This window comes from Leptosomus discolor, chromosome 1 (assembly GCF_034619465.1).
Source record: "Leptosomus discolor isolate bLepDis1 chromosome 1, bLepDis1.hap2, whole genome shotgun sequence".
Lineage (NCBI taxonomy): Eukaryota > Metazoa > Chordata > Aves > Leptosomiformes > Leptosomidae > Leptosomus > Leptosomus discolor.
The window spans coordinates 212,147,171-212,164,421 of NC_141391.1; the positions used below are offsets into that span (position 1 = coordinate 212,147,171).

The 17,251-nt window shown below is 37.0% G+C and overlaps 1 protein-coding gene across 1 annotated transcript in view; it reads left to right on the forward strand.

The window, feature by feature from the left end:
• Window positions 1-17,251, forward strand: part of UPF2 (UPF2 regulator of nonsense mediated mRNA decay) — a 68,395-nt gene that overhangs the window by 19,858 nt on the left and 31,286 nt on the right. The window contains exons 7-11 of the mRNA XM_086480960.1: window positions 2,436-2,539; window positions 3,052-3,137; window positions 9,771-9,879; window positions 11,090-11,203; window positions 12,398-12,514. Coding sequence (XP_086337086.1) covers window positions 2,436-2,539; window positions 3,052-3,137; window positions 9,771-9,879; window positions 11,090-11,203; window positions 12,398-12,514 — 530 coding nt within the window. The remainder of the gene's footprint in view (window positions 1-2,435; window positions 2,540-3,051; window positions 3,138-9,770; window positions 9,880-11,089; window positions 11,204-12,397; window positions 12,515-17,251) is intronic.

A 17,251-nucleotide genomic window follows, 5' to 3' on the forward strand; every position in this document is an offset into this window, starting at 1 on the left:
ATTGCTGAAGCAAAAGGTTGTTTGGCACCAATTATTGCAGGAGACGGACTTCAGTAATCCCTCGTGTCTTCTGATGTTGCCTCAGATCTGCGCCCTGAAAATTGCAGGATCGGCTGCATTTCTGGTTAAATGTAAAGGTGTTTAAACAGAAAAAAGATATTTTTCTTTCAGTCTCTGTAATGTTAATACTACATGATCTGATCTGCACCCAGACAGGCTATTACAAATAGTCTAACTGTAACTGTCATACATTACTACTTGCAGTAAATTTTTAAAATGTGGTGATGGTGAAAGACTGGAACTCGAGAGGATCAAAGTGAAAAGCAAGAAATGAACTCGGTTTTGGCATGAATTGCATGCTTAGAATTATTGTTTGCCTTGGAGAAGGAAGCCCTGACTGTTTAATTTCCTGTCACTGTAAAATTCTTCATTTTCTGTCCTAAGTCCCAAACCTCCTTCAGGTACTACAAAAGAGCCTTTCCAGTTAGAAAAGATGAGTGTACTGTGATGAGAAAGAAATACCTAGACATACGATGTGAGAATATCTGTAGACGACCAGTGAAAGAGGGGATATATTTGGGAACTGTTGAAATTGAATGCGATAGCAGGGGCTCTTGAAAGATTGTCTTGAAAAGTGACTGAATTGTCAAAGACTTAATTATTTTAATTTATTTCAAGAGCGTTGAGTCAGTTTGAGCAGAAGACTGAGGTGAGACAACTAATTGCTGTAAGGGAAAAAGGAGAAGATAAAAACTTTAGAAGGAGACGGGAAAGTATGGCTGGAAATATCTAAATGGAAAAGTGCATTAAAAGAAGATTTGCTAGTAAAAATTGTCTGGTTTTGAGCTATTGCATTCGTCCTAATGAACTCTAACTCTGAGTCTATGGGTGATGAGAGAGTCAGGATTCCATTAAGTTTTTAAAACTTCATGGTCCTCTTCTGTCTGAGCATCTGGAACACCTTCCTTTTCTTCTTTCTCCTTTCTTAATGAACCCTTCTCTCTCGTTCTTCTGACTTCTGGTTGCTGGTGCAAGAGAAGAGGCAATGTCGTTGTCTTTAATCTCTAGCACCTTCAAGACTGGGTAGCTGGCAGTGTTCCTTGGAGCAATTCTTAGTGTTTCTGTACCAAAGCTGAACCCCTGCCCCTAGCAGTTTCCAAAAACAAGGAAGAAGAGTCCTATAATGTAGCATCTTTGTTATCTCTTTGCCTTTCAGTGACTTGAAAAAGGAACTTGAGTGTTCCATGCTGGTTTATCTTGCCGTGCAGCCTGTAAAGACAGTGACTTTACCAGGTGTTGAGTATTTTGTAGTTTACTTGGGTGTGATTTCTACCACCACCATATTGTCTTCTTTGAAGTCTGCCTCTGTTTTACTTTCAATACCTCCTAGGTATTCTTGTTAGTGCTGAACGTCCTTAAACTGAATGAAAACCAAGCTTCATCATGTTCCTTTTTCAGGAAGCAGGTTCTTTTGTATTGCTTTGGCCAAGGAGGGGTTCTCTCCAAATGTTTGTGTGATAACTCATTGTTTTGGCTTGTGTTGTGCTATAGAGCAAACTAAACTCTTCTCTAGGGCTTAGTAAAATCTGGAAATTTTTTTGAAGCATACTACAAGTTTTGTAATTAGGGGGTAACTATAGGGGGATTGGTGTGGTGAGATCTTCGTAGCTGATGTCAGAAAGTCTGAATTCCAGTGGTAAAGTTGTCCTGCAGTCTTCCACTTGAGTAGTGTTGTTGACTCACGTCACTGTCGCTGCTTCCTGTGTTGCAAATTACACAGAATCATTTGCTTCAAAAACGAGCTGTCACTTGCCTTGCAATTGCTACGTGATCAGCCCTCCATCCTTGTCACCTCATGGTTCTGTACTGTGGTTTCTGTGCAGCTGAAGGAATTAAGTTGACCTCTGGCTTTTACAGCCTCAAGTGAAAAGATGTCAAGAACATACTGGATGAAAGAATGGCCTTAATGGACATTTTTGATCAAAAATTCTATTTCTTAGGCAAACACATTAAAAAAAAAAGTAGAATCCACAATTATGTGTTGGGTTTTTTTCCCCCCATATTATTCTCACCCATGTTTCGGCCTTCTTGTGGTTTTCTTTTTATCACCTAAAGGAATTGCCACAGTTTACTTAGGAACATATTTGTTGCTGCTCCTGACAGTATAACTTAGGAGGTGGGGAACTTCACGACTAGGAAGTAAAGTTTTAAAGGTGATACTTTCAACTTTTGTCAGCATAGACAAACGATGGATTTATTTTTGCATTTTAGAAAGTGGAGTTTTGTATTCATCTTTATATCTTACTCATCCACAGATTCAGAAAAATATTTGACACCTAAACATTACAAGTGCACTGTGTTTGGGGAATGTGATCATTAATAATTATGTTTCATAGCTTAAAGATGTGTGTTGCTTGTTTATTTCACTCTGTTAGAACAAGAGGATGAAGAAGCCAGTACGGGATCTCATTTAAAACTTATAGTAGATGCTTTTCTTCAGCAGCTTCCAAACTGTGTCAACAGAGACCTCATAGACAAGGTATAGTCATAGTTTTCATTTTTTCCACTCTTAAAAACGATAATGCTAGATGAAATAGATCAGAAATAAAGATTTGAAGCTTTGGAGTCCAGTAGTAGCTGAATTAATTTTTAACCTGGAGGAAATATTTCCTTTTTTTCACTTAGCCATTGCTAAAATACTGTGTGATATTGGTTTCATCTGCCTGTTTTCTTATGTGTTAGTCTGTTTAAAGTAGACTTGTTTTTTCCTTTTATCCTCCCATCACTCCCTAACAAATTACTCCCCATCTACCTAAAGCTGTTTTCTTCTTCTGGTGATCCAAAGAGTCAGTCTGTATTCCTGTAACTGGACTTGTTTTCGAACTATGTCCGTTCTGGACAAAAAATGAAGATTTTTCTTTATGGTTGTTCTTAAAGCAGCTGAATGTAAAAGGAATAGCTCTGCAAAAGATGCTTTTGAAACGCGTGCTATATTACTTTAAATAAAAAACCGCTGCATTAAAGATGTTGTGTTGACTTTTCTCTTTATAGGCAGCAATGGATTTTTGCATGAATATGAATACAAAAGCCAACAGAAGAAAACTAGTACGGGCACTCTTCATAGTTCCTAGACAAAGGTAGGAACTGAAGGTGAACAAGCTGGGTCCACCCTTTGTGGATCCTAACTTCACAAATGTATATATTTTTTAAGTGTTTTAAGTTACCGAAAACCAGGGCATATTCCAAGTTGCATTTATTTATTCTTGATGTACACTTCTGGAGTGATTTGTGCTAGAGCACCAAAGAAATATTTAGGATTAACGATCAAGCAATTTGCCACAATATTTTGCCATAGCAGTGTAAATTTCTTTTTAATAATTAATTTATCTTTTCTGGGACTTGTGTGTTTGTAGTCGATCTTCTCATGACTTTTTTTTTTTTTAAACCATGAAAACAGCAGCAAAACCTACCTTCTATCAAAAAAGGAGGATATATTTCATTCAGGAGAATGTGTGCTTTCTTAATATAAGAACCCTTGAGTAGTTAGAGCACAATGTAGTTTGAGGAGGAGGATTTCTTATGATATGTTGATTCTGATACAATATATAGCCATTATAATAGCCTTGTATCTTCTGGAACAGAGCTGGTTCTAGGCTGAGTTTGGAGAAAGGAAATAGAACAGTTTTGAGCCTGGCCTCTTCTGTCCATGTAGATCTGTCCACGTAGAGTTTTGCTATATCTTCTTCCTCTCTTTGCGTAAGCAAGGTCGCTGCACTTACAGGAAGCGCCTTGCTTAAAAAATGAAGGCAAATACTAAAAAAAAAAAAAAGTTAACTTCATTGGAAGAATAATAATAAATCTCTCTGGTAAACTTATACTTTAAATAGGTGCAATTATGAAGGAGTCGCTATGTTTGCTCCACCTTGCCCTGTTTCACCTGAGAGATTGTTTTGCTGCTGCTTTTAGTTTCAAACATTTCTTCATCATCTTGGCTTTCCTGTTAGAGTTCACACCACTTTGATTCTGTTCCCTTTTAACACTGGGGAAAAAACATGATTTGAGTATCTGTTTTGTGTCGACTGCTGCTTTGAATAAACAGACTTCGGTGTTTTGTTTTCCTTAGTTCTTGCCCTGTGTTTTCAGCCTTAATTCTAGCCCATTTCTACATCCCGTCTGTAATACGCATTTGCTGTGCTAATAACCTTACTCTCAGCTGTGTATAAACCAGTGGTTTGTTTGCTGACTGTGTGTTAACCTGATTCTATGTTGATAATAGTTTCTGTAATTAGAAGTGCACGTCGTATCTCGTTCTCTTATGTATTCTCTGCCCTAAAAATTATGGGTTTGACACCTCAGTCTTTGGAGACTTTGATAGAGGCCTGATCGTGCCTGAAATACAAGTTACTGAAAGAGGAGGCAGGCAGTTGAGTATTTTCTGTGTTAGATATAACAAGATGTTCTTCAGCCCAAATCTGTGGTGTAGAGGAATAACGTTTCTATTTATCAGCCTGCTGGTAATCATGAAATGCATCAGAACACCATTTGAGAAGAACTCTTTTTCATGGCCTGGAACATCTACAGCAATGTAAATCAGCAGGATGACTTAAGCTTTGTCTTCAGCTCTACGATAACAGAGAATTTTCCATGTTTGCAAAATAGAAGTGGCTTGTTGGCTGGTCTGTGAACACACAGTAATGTTGGTACCACTGCCCTGTGTTTCTTCCTGGTGCTGTAGACTCCAGATTGCTCAAATTGATCATTAACTCTTGGAACCTCTTTGAAGATGCGTGATTTTCTTTGCATAGTTCTATGAAGTGAGTAATGACCTGAAGGAACTTGTTGAGATTGTGCACAGCAAACTTTTCAAACTTTCAAACAAGAACGACATGATGGGTTGTAAATTGAGCCGTGTGGTTTCATAGGTACCGTGAAAACAGAATTTAAATTCCTAGAGCATTGTAGTATTAAAAAAAACACGTGTCTTTGATCAGGCTGTACTAGGAACACAGTAAATTGCTAGAAATGTGTATAGCATTTACATTGCCACTGGTGTGTTGTCTTCCCAATGGTAGTCCCATTATCCCACATCTGCTTTAAAAATAATAATAATAATTTTAAAAAGATTAATTTTTCTGTAGGAACTCAATAGACTAGTATAGATGGTGTGGGTGGTTCAGGGAGCTGTTATCTTCATGACGCTCTGTTCTCTAATAGTTGGTACTAACACTGAAGCGGATGGTTCAGCTGATCTCACTGTTGGTCTTTAATATTAAAGATTAATATTTATAATTAACAGATATTAGTATTCCATGTACTTTTTGTAGTACCTTTTTCTGCTGTCTGCTCTCAGACCTGCTGGACTAACGAATACTCCAGCTTCCAGCTGTAAGATCTTGGGTGTGGTTGTGTTTATCTGCCTGTTCTTTTGCCTGCATTAGTGATGCCCATCTCTGGGCTACTAACCAGGAGAAAGAGGATGTTGACTGGGCTTCTGGTTCTGAACCACAAACAGTGGCAACAAAAATACCAGCTGAATTGCCCGTAGATGCAGATGAATTTAAAGGACAACCTATCCTAGTATTGAAGTTAGCTTTATTATTGCAGCTGGTAAAGTATCAGTGCTGCTTTCTGTCTTGAAATCAATGTTTATAATCCCTGTAGAAAAACTGCAGGTATGTATATGGCACGTAGTACTAACAGTTGCTATAAAATGCTACAAATGGATTTAAAAAATTACATAACACCCTGCTTCAAACCTTTGTATACTATGTGTTAACAATGGCTTTGCTTCATGTGTCTGTTCACTGAGCCACAATAATATGTCTTTTACTTCCATTATTGTTGTTGCATACTGGTTTTTACTAATTCCAGGAGTTTCTGCAGTATCTCTCCAGTATACCATGGGAGAAGAAAGCTTGTTGTGGTTATGTTCTTGAGGAGGTTTTTTGCTGTGTTTTTTTTTGATTTTGTTTGGTTTGTTTTTTTCTGAAAGGTTCAGAGGAACAGTGTCTTTGCAGGATGTAGATAAAGCAGTATATTTTCCAAATGCATTTAGTCTTCAAGCATTTCAGATAATGCTAAGTCTTGCTATTATGTTGGCAGCCATAATAAGGTGTTTCAGTAACAGAATGAGTTCTATTTCTTCTCTTGAGAGATCAGGTTTAGGAAATGTGCAGACACAACAATTTTACCAACAAAGTACAAAACTGGTTTCACGTTGAAGGAGAAATGCAGACACTGTAAAGTCAAAGTCATTATGCAGTGTCGCCAGGGAGCTTTCTTGCTCCCAGTAGGGTTGGATGGATTAGGATAAATGCAGGGTTCTTGAAGACAGAAAACTTAATTTGACAAAAAAGGCTGACTTTTTCCTCAACTAACTGTACACTAGTGTTAGAATACAACATCATTGCACTGCTCTGTTGAACACTTACAAATGGATCACATTTTCATTTTCAGCTGCAACTTGAACCTCCAACCCAACAGCACAGAAAGCCTTTTAAAAAGATTTTTTTCAATGCTAGTATACAAGTGGCTTTCAGATTTACAGTGGAGGATTGATTTAAAACAAAATATTAGCCTTTTAGTTCAGGACTGTATAATTTACACCAAAGTGACAGTACAGTGATTTATCCCATAGTGCTTGCAGCTTTAGGGCATATATGTGTAATTCTTTGCTATCTAGCTGAATTATTTTCCCGTACAGATACACAGTTATTTTTGTTCAACTGCATACTGCAGTTTTGTTGAATTTTTTTAAACTTTAATATGTGAAGTTTAAAATATCTTTAAGCCTTAAACTCTAAACAATTCTAGACAAATGCTAAACAGTAAATAGAGGCTGTTGTGGGTTCTGATTGTTTTGCCGTGCCCATCTGTGGCGTTCTATGAAGTTCATCATATGAAAATTTTAGCATTGTCATTGTCTGTTCTTTAGATCAGGACTAGGCTGCTGCTTAAGTGTTAAATAGTTCTGAGCATTTTAACTTGGAAGTTGTAAAACTCCTATATATCTACCTTCTTCCAGCTCTTTATCCTGAGAATCCTCAATAGCAGGGTCCTTTTTGGTCAATTGGACTTGACTTACTAGTGTTGGAGTGGCCTGTCTTGTTTGAGAATAAAATGGAAGAATTTGCTTGAGATAAGGAGTTTATGCCATGGCTACGAACCAAAAGCAAAGAGTGCTTATCCGAGAGCATGCCAATTCCACAGCACCGTTCTCTTCCCACGGAGCAGTGTGGGTGGTGCTTCGTAGCTGTTCAGGCCCTGTGGGTACACTGCATCTATCTGGATTATGATTGTGGTCGTGAGGCAGGAGTTCCTGCTCTGCTGCTTCATTTGTTAAGCTGTCTTTCTGGTAGAATCCCAGCTAATAAATGGTCAAAATACCCCAATCGTTCTTTCTGGGTGTAAAATTTTGGATGCGCTTGTTCTGGAGAGATTGCGATTAGGACTTTAATTGAGCAAAGTGTTTTGTAAGGGTGGTTTTGTTTTGTTTTTATAAACATTTGACATTCTACAAAAAAAGGTGTACTCTTAGACGTTTCACTGAAGTGCAATCCATGTGATCCAGAGTTGGCTAGACTTCAATCCAAGGTATGTGGTCAAAACAACAATGCTCAGAATTCGTGGGGTTTTTTACCATGATAGTTTATATTTAGGGTGCTTAACATAGACCCTGATGCTAAATCTTGCTTCATAATGTAAAAGGGCAGGAAGAGAAAGCAATACTGGGGGTTTTGTGGGTTTTTAAGTTAATTTCTGCCAGTCTTCAGAGAAAAAAATGCTTTTGGAGTAAACAAACAACGCAGTTAGACTAGCCCTTAATGCAGGTACCAGTAGATGGTGCCACTGATACTGCGATTGCTCTGCTTATGAAGAAGGATTTTTGTCTTCCCTGTGAGAGAGGGAATGGATCCAATCTCCGATTGCCAATTTCACAGTAATTGACCCAAGGCTTTTCCTTACTATATTTCACCTATTTAGAAATACCCAGTCTCTGTATTCTTCTCCATGAAGAAACCTTTTGTGTTCTGTTAGGGAAAAACAACAGTGTGCTCTAAGACTTTAATTTTCCCCCAGGTATGTTCAGTTTACAGAGATGAAATTATTAGCTTTCAGCAGGCAGGTACTTGTTCAGACCAGAATAAAACTTTCTGCTGTTTGTCTTTAAAAGAGATGCCATGCAGAAATCCCCTCAATTAAAATACACCCCCTCAATTCAGCCAAAGTCCTTTTTTAGTTTAGCTTTTGTATGTGTGTGTGAAGTAATGAGACTTTCACTTCTTCTCTGAGAGTTAATGGCTAAATGGTTAATAACATTGTAGTAATTTGCTGTGGCTAGTCACCCTTGACTGTGTGTTCCAACAAGCTTGAAAAGTGTAAATACTGCTTCAGTTATTGATTAACAAGAGGGAATAAAAACTGTTAAATAGGTAACTGGGGTACCTGCAATGTTTCACCAGGAGTTATTATTGGGAGGCTGCTTAGCTATGCCTCTTTCGGGTAGTATGTTCTGGTGCTTCTAATCCACAATTTAAATACATAACTATCCCTCTTTCTGTGAGTGGATGTCAGAGATCTTGGAAGTGTGCTCTTGTGACAGCAGCAGAAAGGAGAGGGAAGGCAGTTGTGTATGCTTTGTTTTGGGGTTTTTGTCTTCCTGCTTTTCCAGTTTTACTTTGTGCCAGGGCAAGCTCTGGATATTGACTGTGTTTTGGTTTTTGTGTGTGGTTGGTTGGTTGTTTTTTTTCCCTAGCAGTAGGGAAAACCTTAATCCTTCATAAAGTGTAAACTTAAGATTCATTTTTCCCTTACAGGCGATTTCTCACTTGAAGCATGCAAATTTTAAGATGTTTTTCTCCATGCGAAACAGTAGGCATGTTCTGTGTTTCGTTAATGTTCCAGCATTAACTTACGTTCTGGAAATAAACCAAAAATACTGTCTTCAGCTTGTTAAATGAGGCCTCAGAGTGTAGTTGGTTTCTCTGCATTTAAAAGTAATACATGCACTTTTATGCAAAACGGCTGTGTTATAGTCCGTGTCCTGTTACACGATGCCACAAACCAGCTTTAACGGTGTTTATCCTATCTTTACAACCAGGTAGTCTTTGGAAGAAACAAAGTACGAACTAAGGAAAACACAAATTGCCCTCCAAAATTCCCTAAGGGAAGCGTGGTATTATGAAATGGGTATGAAGGCAGGTAATCAAGGAAAGAGAAAAGAAAATAAGGAAAGTTCTGTAGAAAATTTTGAAATACTACTGAGCTTTAGGGAAAAGGGTTGCCACATCTGCTGAGGGTTTTTTATGTAGTAACTACTACATTCGTTTAGAAGTTCACTACCTTAGAAATTGAGATGTGCTTACCTTCCTGTATGTCTGCTGCTACTCAAAAACGAACAAAAAAACTGCGATAACAAATGGAGGTGTCTGTAAGAATTTTTCATTTTGTATATTGAGAGGGTTCTGAATTTTGTTTGTGTCTGATAGTTTCTTAAAGGTAGAATTCTGTAGTTAAGATGGTATTTGGCGTTTTACCTAAGGCAGTGGTTTTGAAAGGAAATTAACTGTGAAGGATTCCAGCAGGATGTGGTAGTATACCTTCTTGTAATGTTATTTTTCAATGATGTTGCAATCTGAAGTGTGAGGCTGTAAAATCGCATGTACACAGTTCTGTCACTCTTTTCACAAGTAAAATGGTACCCATACTTGTACACGTACATACATTTTTGTCTATAAATTGCCTATTTTATCATCTGCTTTTATTTGCAGGTTGGATTTGCTACCGTTTTATGCAAGACTGGTTGCCACATTGCATCCCTGTATGTCTGATGTAGCAGAGGATCTTTGTTCCATGCTGAAAGGGGATTTCAGGTTTCATGTATGTTTTGTGGATTTAGTTTTTTGCATGCAAATTGATCAATCTGATAATAGTCATCCTTTGGGGAATAAAATAATGTTTGATATTATGTAGATGCTTGTTCTTAAAATCAGTGAATGTTTTCTGTCATCTGGGTAGATTTGTTCTAGAATACTAGATCTGTACATTTAAAAAAAAAAAAAATTTTTACAGCTTACCATATATGCCTGCATATATATATTAAAATAAACTTTACAACAGCTACAAGTTGCAAAAGTGAGAAACTGTGCTCCAGCTGTAAGCGTTAAGAGGTTTCTGTAAATTAATAACTTGCATTTAAAATACCTGACATGTTCCCCAGTACAAGGTTAGTTGTTGTAATTAGTGGTTGCTATTCTAATGCAGTGCTTAATTCAAATTATCTTTTACAGTTTTCATCAAGCAAAATTTTCTGTTCTTCACAAACGTGTTTTTCACATGTTTCTTTCATTTTGTTCTAAGTTTGTAATCGAATTGGTTATGGTGCACAGTGATTCCTTCATTATTTTTGGAGTTTTATGGCACAGATTTCATTTTTTTTCCCCTAATATTGACATTAAAAGTGTGTATGAATTGCTCAGACTTACTTAAGTCCTAACTCTCTGAAGTTAACTTCTTTGTTCTCAGGAAAAGCTGCTTCTGTTGGGGAGAAATAAAATTTTGTATTTTGAGGATTATGCTTAGCCATAGATACAAGTTTATACTTTGTAGTAACATGCTGGGTGTCAGTAGCTTTAAAAGGAAAAAAGAAAAGAAAACAAAAAGTCTGCCTTTTATTAAAGCTGACTTGAAAAAGCTGACAATACTTTTCCTTAGGGACTGTACAAGTGGTCCTATTCATAATGGGGCTACTTACTGATTCTAAAAAATATAGAATCTACAATACTTAACCACGCCTTCACTGTGGTGAAGCGGGGGTGGCCAGACTGATGTGTGTCTGTAACTGTAGGTATGTTAGGGGACTTAGTTTTGGGGGGGATGAGGGAAAGAAATTCAAAAGCTGTGAAGAAACACAGTTGTAGAGGGACTTCTGGGACAGGTAAAAGTCGAGCATAAGGAACCAAACCAGTATCAAACACTGCTGAATTCCCAAGCTTATTACGCACATTCGGGTCAAAGTAATTAAGAGGTAGGTGTTTTTGAGGGCCTAAAATCAAATGTGTTGGGGTTTTTTCTTGTTTTGTTTTTTTAGGTAAGAAAAAAGGACCAGATCAACATTGAAACAAAGAATAAAACTGTGAGATTCATTGGTGAGCTTACCAAGTTTAAGATGTTCTCCAAAAACGATACTCTCCACTGTTTAAAGGTTGGTGTTGTGATACTCCTGTACTGCTGTGTATGCTGATAGTGTATCCCCATCCTGTTCCCCTTCATATATCTGTTGCTGATGTTATCCATTAATTAATGGATATTTGCATGGGATATTTCAAACCCTGATGTCTGTTGCTACTGTGCATGAGGAGTATACTCCTGGAGTACAGCTGTTCTAGAAGTTAGTGTTTTCATTTTTCTAATGGTAGGAATATATTAAAATGAACTTTCAACTTTGGACATAACCAAGTTGCTAATAATTTTCTTTGTAAAGTGATGGTGGACATTGCTACTTATTCATCTGCTATTCATTGCAAAACTTTGGTTATGTTGGTTTCAATTAACGTTTTTACAGAGGAAATAACAGTAAGGGGAAGGGGTCAGAGGCAGAAAGCTTTTCAGTGATGCGCAGAGAGGCTTATGTGCCGTTTTGGCAGGTGCTTTTGTTTAAGGAGCAAAATAAACCCTGGGAAAGCAGCAATCTCTAGGCATATCATCTCAGTTTGCATGCTGATAAACTTTCAAACCTATCTTTGATGTCAGGTCCCAAATTAAAAATGGGTTTTAAAACATGAAAATGTGTTTTATAAAAGGTGGTTGAAGACTCACGTGGGTTAAGATCTCTTTCTGGGGGAATAGTTTCTGTTCATTGACTCATTAGGTGTCGAACCTGGATTCTTAAAAAAATTACACTCACTTGTCATTTTTCTTCACTTGTCTATAAAATACTGTAAAATGCAAAGCTCGATTTTTTGTTATTGGTTAGTTTAAACAATAAAATTAACTTCCATGTGCTTTGAGGTTATTGTGTCCTTGTGCAGTATTATTTGGTGATTTTCCAGTCTAGCAGCAGGAATTTTAAAGCAGATATGACAGAGTTGGAAGGTGTATGGGGGAGATTACAGTGTTTGTTTTAATGTTGTAGTCTTTTTATGCTAGGCTTAGGAAGCATCCTGGTTTTCACGTTTCTGGAGCCTAAATTCGGGCTCTGGACTGTTATTGTAATACTTTTTTTTAATGAGATGATTATTTTGAATTTTATTAATATCTGATCAGTGAAATCAATTTGTGTTTTTTTTCTTAAAGAATATGGAACATCACAGTAGTGTAAAGTCTGGTAGATATAATTTACTGTTTTCTGCAGTTGAAGATGTTTAACTTGCTGTGTTTTTACATAAATATATACCAGATGCTTCTGTCAGACTTTTCTCATCACCATATTGAAATGGCATGTACTCTGCTGGAAACCTGTGGAAGATTCCTCTTTAGATCACCAGAATCTCACTTAAGAACCAGTGTTCTTCTGGTAAGAGAAAACTTGTTGTCTTATGGGGGAATGTGTCACGCACTGAATTAAACCAGTTACTGCTTTTATTTTCTGGCTTTGTGATGTGGTCGGACCATAACGATGACTGTGACTAATCTCTTAATTGTCAGTTACAGTGTTCAAGCACTGGTAAGTGATAACTTTCATTAAGTTTTATGTGGAGTGCTCAGGGAGGATAGAGTTCTTGATTCTTTAATAAAAACAAAGACAAGCATGGGAGGACAGGGAATCGGTTTTCATGAAATCTTGACTCCTCATTGTGGAATGGGATTGAGATGGACTGGTGTTACGTATGTTCAGGTCCTAGGCTGCTTTGGCGCTATCAGCCTTTGTAGCCTATGAACTTATGTTGTCTTGTTATTCGTAGCCTGTCAAGTGTTGTTTCAGTTCTGAGATAGCACCTCCTGTGAGAATAGCTTTCTGAAAGTATTCCAGAGAACTCCACTTGACCTATAAATCTGTTCATGACTTAAAGGAAAATGTGAATACATTTTAACTACAAATAATTCAGAGATAGGGCAAAAATAGAGAATGAGGTTGAAAGAATATAGTGACTGTATCTGAACACACCTGAGGTACTGTTTGAGGGGAAATGGTAATGAATGGAACCAGAGATGACAAGGTATTTCAGCTGGTGGTGAAGACAGTTGTGAAAGAGGTGGTTTCTGTGCCCTGTGTAACGATCTGGGGTTCTAAATTTGAAGGAAAATTTTATGAAGACACTAGAGAATGGGATTTTAGAAATAGAGTTTAGTAATTAAGGTGAGAGTAGAAGTGGTATCCATAAATCTATATAAGTAGCGGAAAAGATTTAAAAATAACGAGGAGTAGTTTAAGTCTTTTTGAATAATATGTTTACGAGCTTGAGAGACAATCCTAGAAGTCTGTGTCCAAGGCAAGAGACTGAGACAAACATGGTTGAAGTCCTTCAAAGATACTAGCAATAGGAAATTGCATTAAATTAAAAGCAGCTTAGGCAGGTACAGACCAACTAATAGACGATGTTGTTGTGTTAAAAGTCTGACTGGATGTTTTAATGTTCCCTTCAAATCTGTGCACTGCAGGAAGAGTATAGACGTGGTATGTGTAATAAATAAAGCAGTCTCTGTGTTTGGGGGAGGAAGCGGGCATGGTTTGCCCTTCTGGAAGGGAGCGGTTTAGGAGCTGGGAATCTCTAGAGACACAGCTCTTAAGCTGTGAGATATCACTCTCTGCTGTACTCATCCCCTTTCTTATCAAAGCACGGGCTTACACTTGACAGGTCTTTCTCTTGACTCTGTAGCCTGTCTCCACATGCTCTGGAGTTAATGGAGAAGCAATTGGTACATACTTGGATATGTTGTGCAATTTCTTTTCCATGAATTGCTGTTTCTTTCTGGACCTCTTTGAATATCATAGGATTTGTGTGGTGGTGTAGTCATAAGAGGAAAGAGATGGACATGTTAACTGCAAGTTCTTGGTTTGTGCTTGTTGTATCTTGAAGGGTTTGGATCTCAATTTTCTAAAGGTTTGCCAGCTGATGTGTTTTATTATATGTTAAATATATCCCTTTCCATAATCAAGTTATCTTTCCCCTGAAAACACATTATCTTTAAAAGACACTTTACTCATTGCTACCATTTTTTTGTAGTTAATAAAAATTTTAGAAGTCAGGAACAATTAAATACCTTTACCAGAGCTGCTTTTTGTAACTGACTGCTTAATGTTGTGCACTACAAAAATGCTGACTGTGAGCTGTATGGCTGAGACCCGCTGGGTGAATGCTCAACGTGACTTAGCTGTGAAGCATAAGACAAACTGCAAACAGTGTTGCAATAACTGAGGCTTAAAGCCTCACAAGGGTTTGGATAAGTAGTCTTTTCTTATGCATTGAGGAACCAGGAGAAGACAGAGATGGCAAATATCTATCTTTGGAATATCTATTGATTAAGATGTAAAATAGGCTAAATGGATTTATGTTCTACAACCATCCTAATAGCTGCATCTTCTAACGTTGCCCTATAGAAACCATAGAGATTAATTTTGGCTTAAATAGTATTATACAAATTGGATCGTAGTCTTATGGTACCTGTTAGTGTGAACTGTAGAAAAGATTATTCCCAAAGCAAGCTAATCAGGATCTTGTGGTAAAAATCTAAGTAAATGTAAAGCTGATCTTATCAGTGACTCTTATGGGTAGTATTAAGGCCTGTTGATCTTCCAAATAATTATTGGTCTTAATCTTTACTATATATAATGATATATTATGTAATAAGATGCCAAACAGACTGTATGTCTCCTATTAAAGACAATATTGCTTTGTCCTGGGGAGGAAGAAAGCTAAGAATGGATTTTTAAAGTAATTAAGGGAAATTATTAAGAAGTAAAGCCTTCTGTAAGAGTGCCACAAATTTAGCAGCACTAAGTGACTTATTCTAGAGAAACATTTAATGATCAAATTCTAGTTTTGTAGAACTACTGTCATGATACGCAAATTATTTAAAGGTTCTTCTTTTATCAGGGCAATGTTTATTTCTGTTAATTATTCTTCTTGGCAACTCTTTCAAATTCAGAGTCCTTTATGTAACTTAAAATATTAATGTAAAACTAACTCGGCTTTAGGATTAGTTTGTTAAATAGGTTATTTGAATTAGTGCTTTGGAAGGAAGATCAGCATTATCTTGATCTATGTTTCTGTAATGTAATCATGTTAAAATGTCAGATTCTTGTGTTATGCTGTCATGTTAAAAGAAAATTTGAAGTTTTGGTACTAAAAGCCTTCTGATGTGTTTTTAATCCTTCAATTTAGATAGTTGTATCAAATTGTATTTTTAAGCTTTAGGGCAAGATCACCTGTATTTATAGGCATAGAACTTAAGCTACATGATGGCTTATTTCTTGGGATGACTCCTTTTATAGATGGAGTTGAAACTGTGGGAGAGCATTGAACAGACAGAGATTGTGACAAAGTAATTGTAGCTGGAATGAGACTGTTAATTCACCACAACAACAGTGTGCTTCCAAGAAATTTAAAATTTTGGTTTTTGAACTGTTGGAACAAATAGGGCAGAGCAGTGCAAGTAGTAAAGGGAAGGAGGAGCTGACCAGTTTCAGTATCTTATTACAATCTGAAAATTTAAATGTCAATCATGCTGAAATGCTTTTCAGAATTGGGCTTTTCCTGCAGCTTCGGTTTTACTTGGTGATTTCCCCTCCCCCCCCCCCTTTTTTTTTTGTGTGTGCTGTTTTGCAAAAATTCTATTTCTTGCAATGCAAATTGGTGTTAATAGGTTTGGGGCAGAGACGGGAGCAAGACTACTAACCAGAGGAACACCTCCTAATTCTCACCAGATTTTCTTTTGAAATGCATCTGCAATATGTGCTACATGCAGAGAGGTTTTGTTACTCACCAAGTAAAAAACAAAACAAAGCAAAAAAAGGCAAAACAAAACCAAACCAAAACAAGCGAAAAAAAACCCACCACAACAACAAAAAAATCCAACAAAAACCCAAACCAAACCCTTTTACTGTTTTAACTTGGATATTTTGATGTTGTATGTGATCTCTTTTTATCAAAGGAAAACCAGAAACCTAATCTGCAAATTTAATGCTTTACCTTTGTAGTTCTTCAATTCAGTGCAGTGAAATGAAGACCCAAAATAGTTAAAGTGCTTTAGACTGCAGGTCTTGTATTTTCTTCTGAAATGTGTCAAGGTTTTTGTTGTTGTAGGCAGTGTATTGCTACAGTTTCTCTTTCCTGCCTGTCCATCTGATGTGATGCCTTAAATGAAAAAGGATTGAAACACATACAGTTGCTTAAAATAATGGTGACTTTTAGTAGAGATTAAGACTAATACCATCCACTTAGAGTTAGAATGCATACTTGGGATTGCTCAAAAAAAAAGATAAATTACAGTGATTTTGAGACTTGGAGTAGTGCCTATTGTCTCTTCTGGGAAGAAACATTTTAATTATAAAATATTACTTGGAGTATAATGTGTGAATTTTTATAATACGAAAATATACAAATTATGTATTTTTACCATTTTTTTTAATTGACTTGCAAGCCCTTCTGCCATTTTCTTTGTTACACTTTACTTTGCCCTACTTCATTTTTCAGTTTATAGTAAAACATGATAAATGTCATTAAGGCAGCAAAGTATGTTACCCTGTTCCATCTAGAAAAGGTGAAAACATGTATGACATGGTAAGGTTTTGGAACTTTCTGCTGTAAGTAGTTTTTCCCCACATAAAGCTGTTTACTGAATTGTGAAGTGCTGTGCCTCTGTTAAGCACCTGTAGATAAACATGCTGCTACTAGACAGAAACTTCCCATTTGGAAAGGAACAATCCCAGGGAATCAAAGGGGAAGCCCTTTGTCTCATGGAAAAGGTTAAAAATGAAATGCCTTAGGGTTGGTGTCAGACTGAGACCTCCCCGGCAATAGATGCATACAATCTGGCAGGAAAACTGCGTTATTTGTTGGGTTACTGCCTTACACAAAACTGTTCTTCCTCGTTGAGTTAGTAGCTGAAACTCCAGCTTAAGGAGCTGTTTGAGTACGTTTACAGTTGAGTTGAACTGAACTGCTGCCTTGTAGAAGAAACTTGAAATTATTCAAGTTTAGCAGAAAGTCTATCAGCGTGAAAAATTGTGCTTCTTCACAAAGAAGTTTTAAACTCTTTTCAGTAGTTTAGTGGATTGCATGAATATGTATACTAACATTTGTGTGTGGTG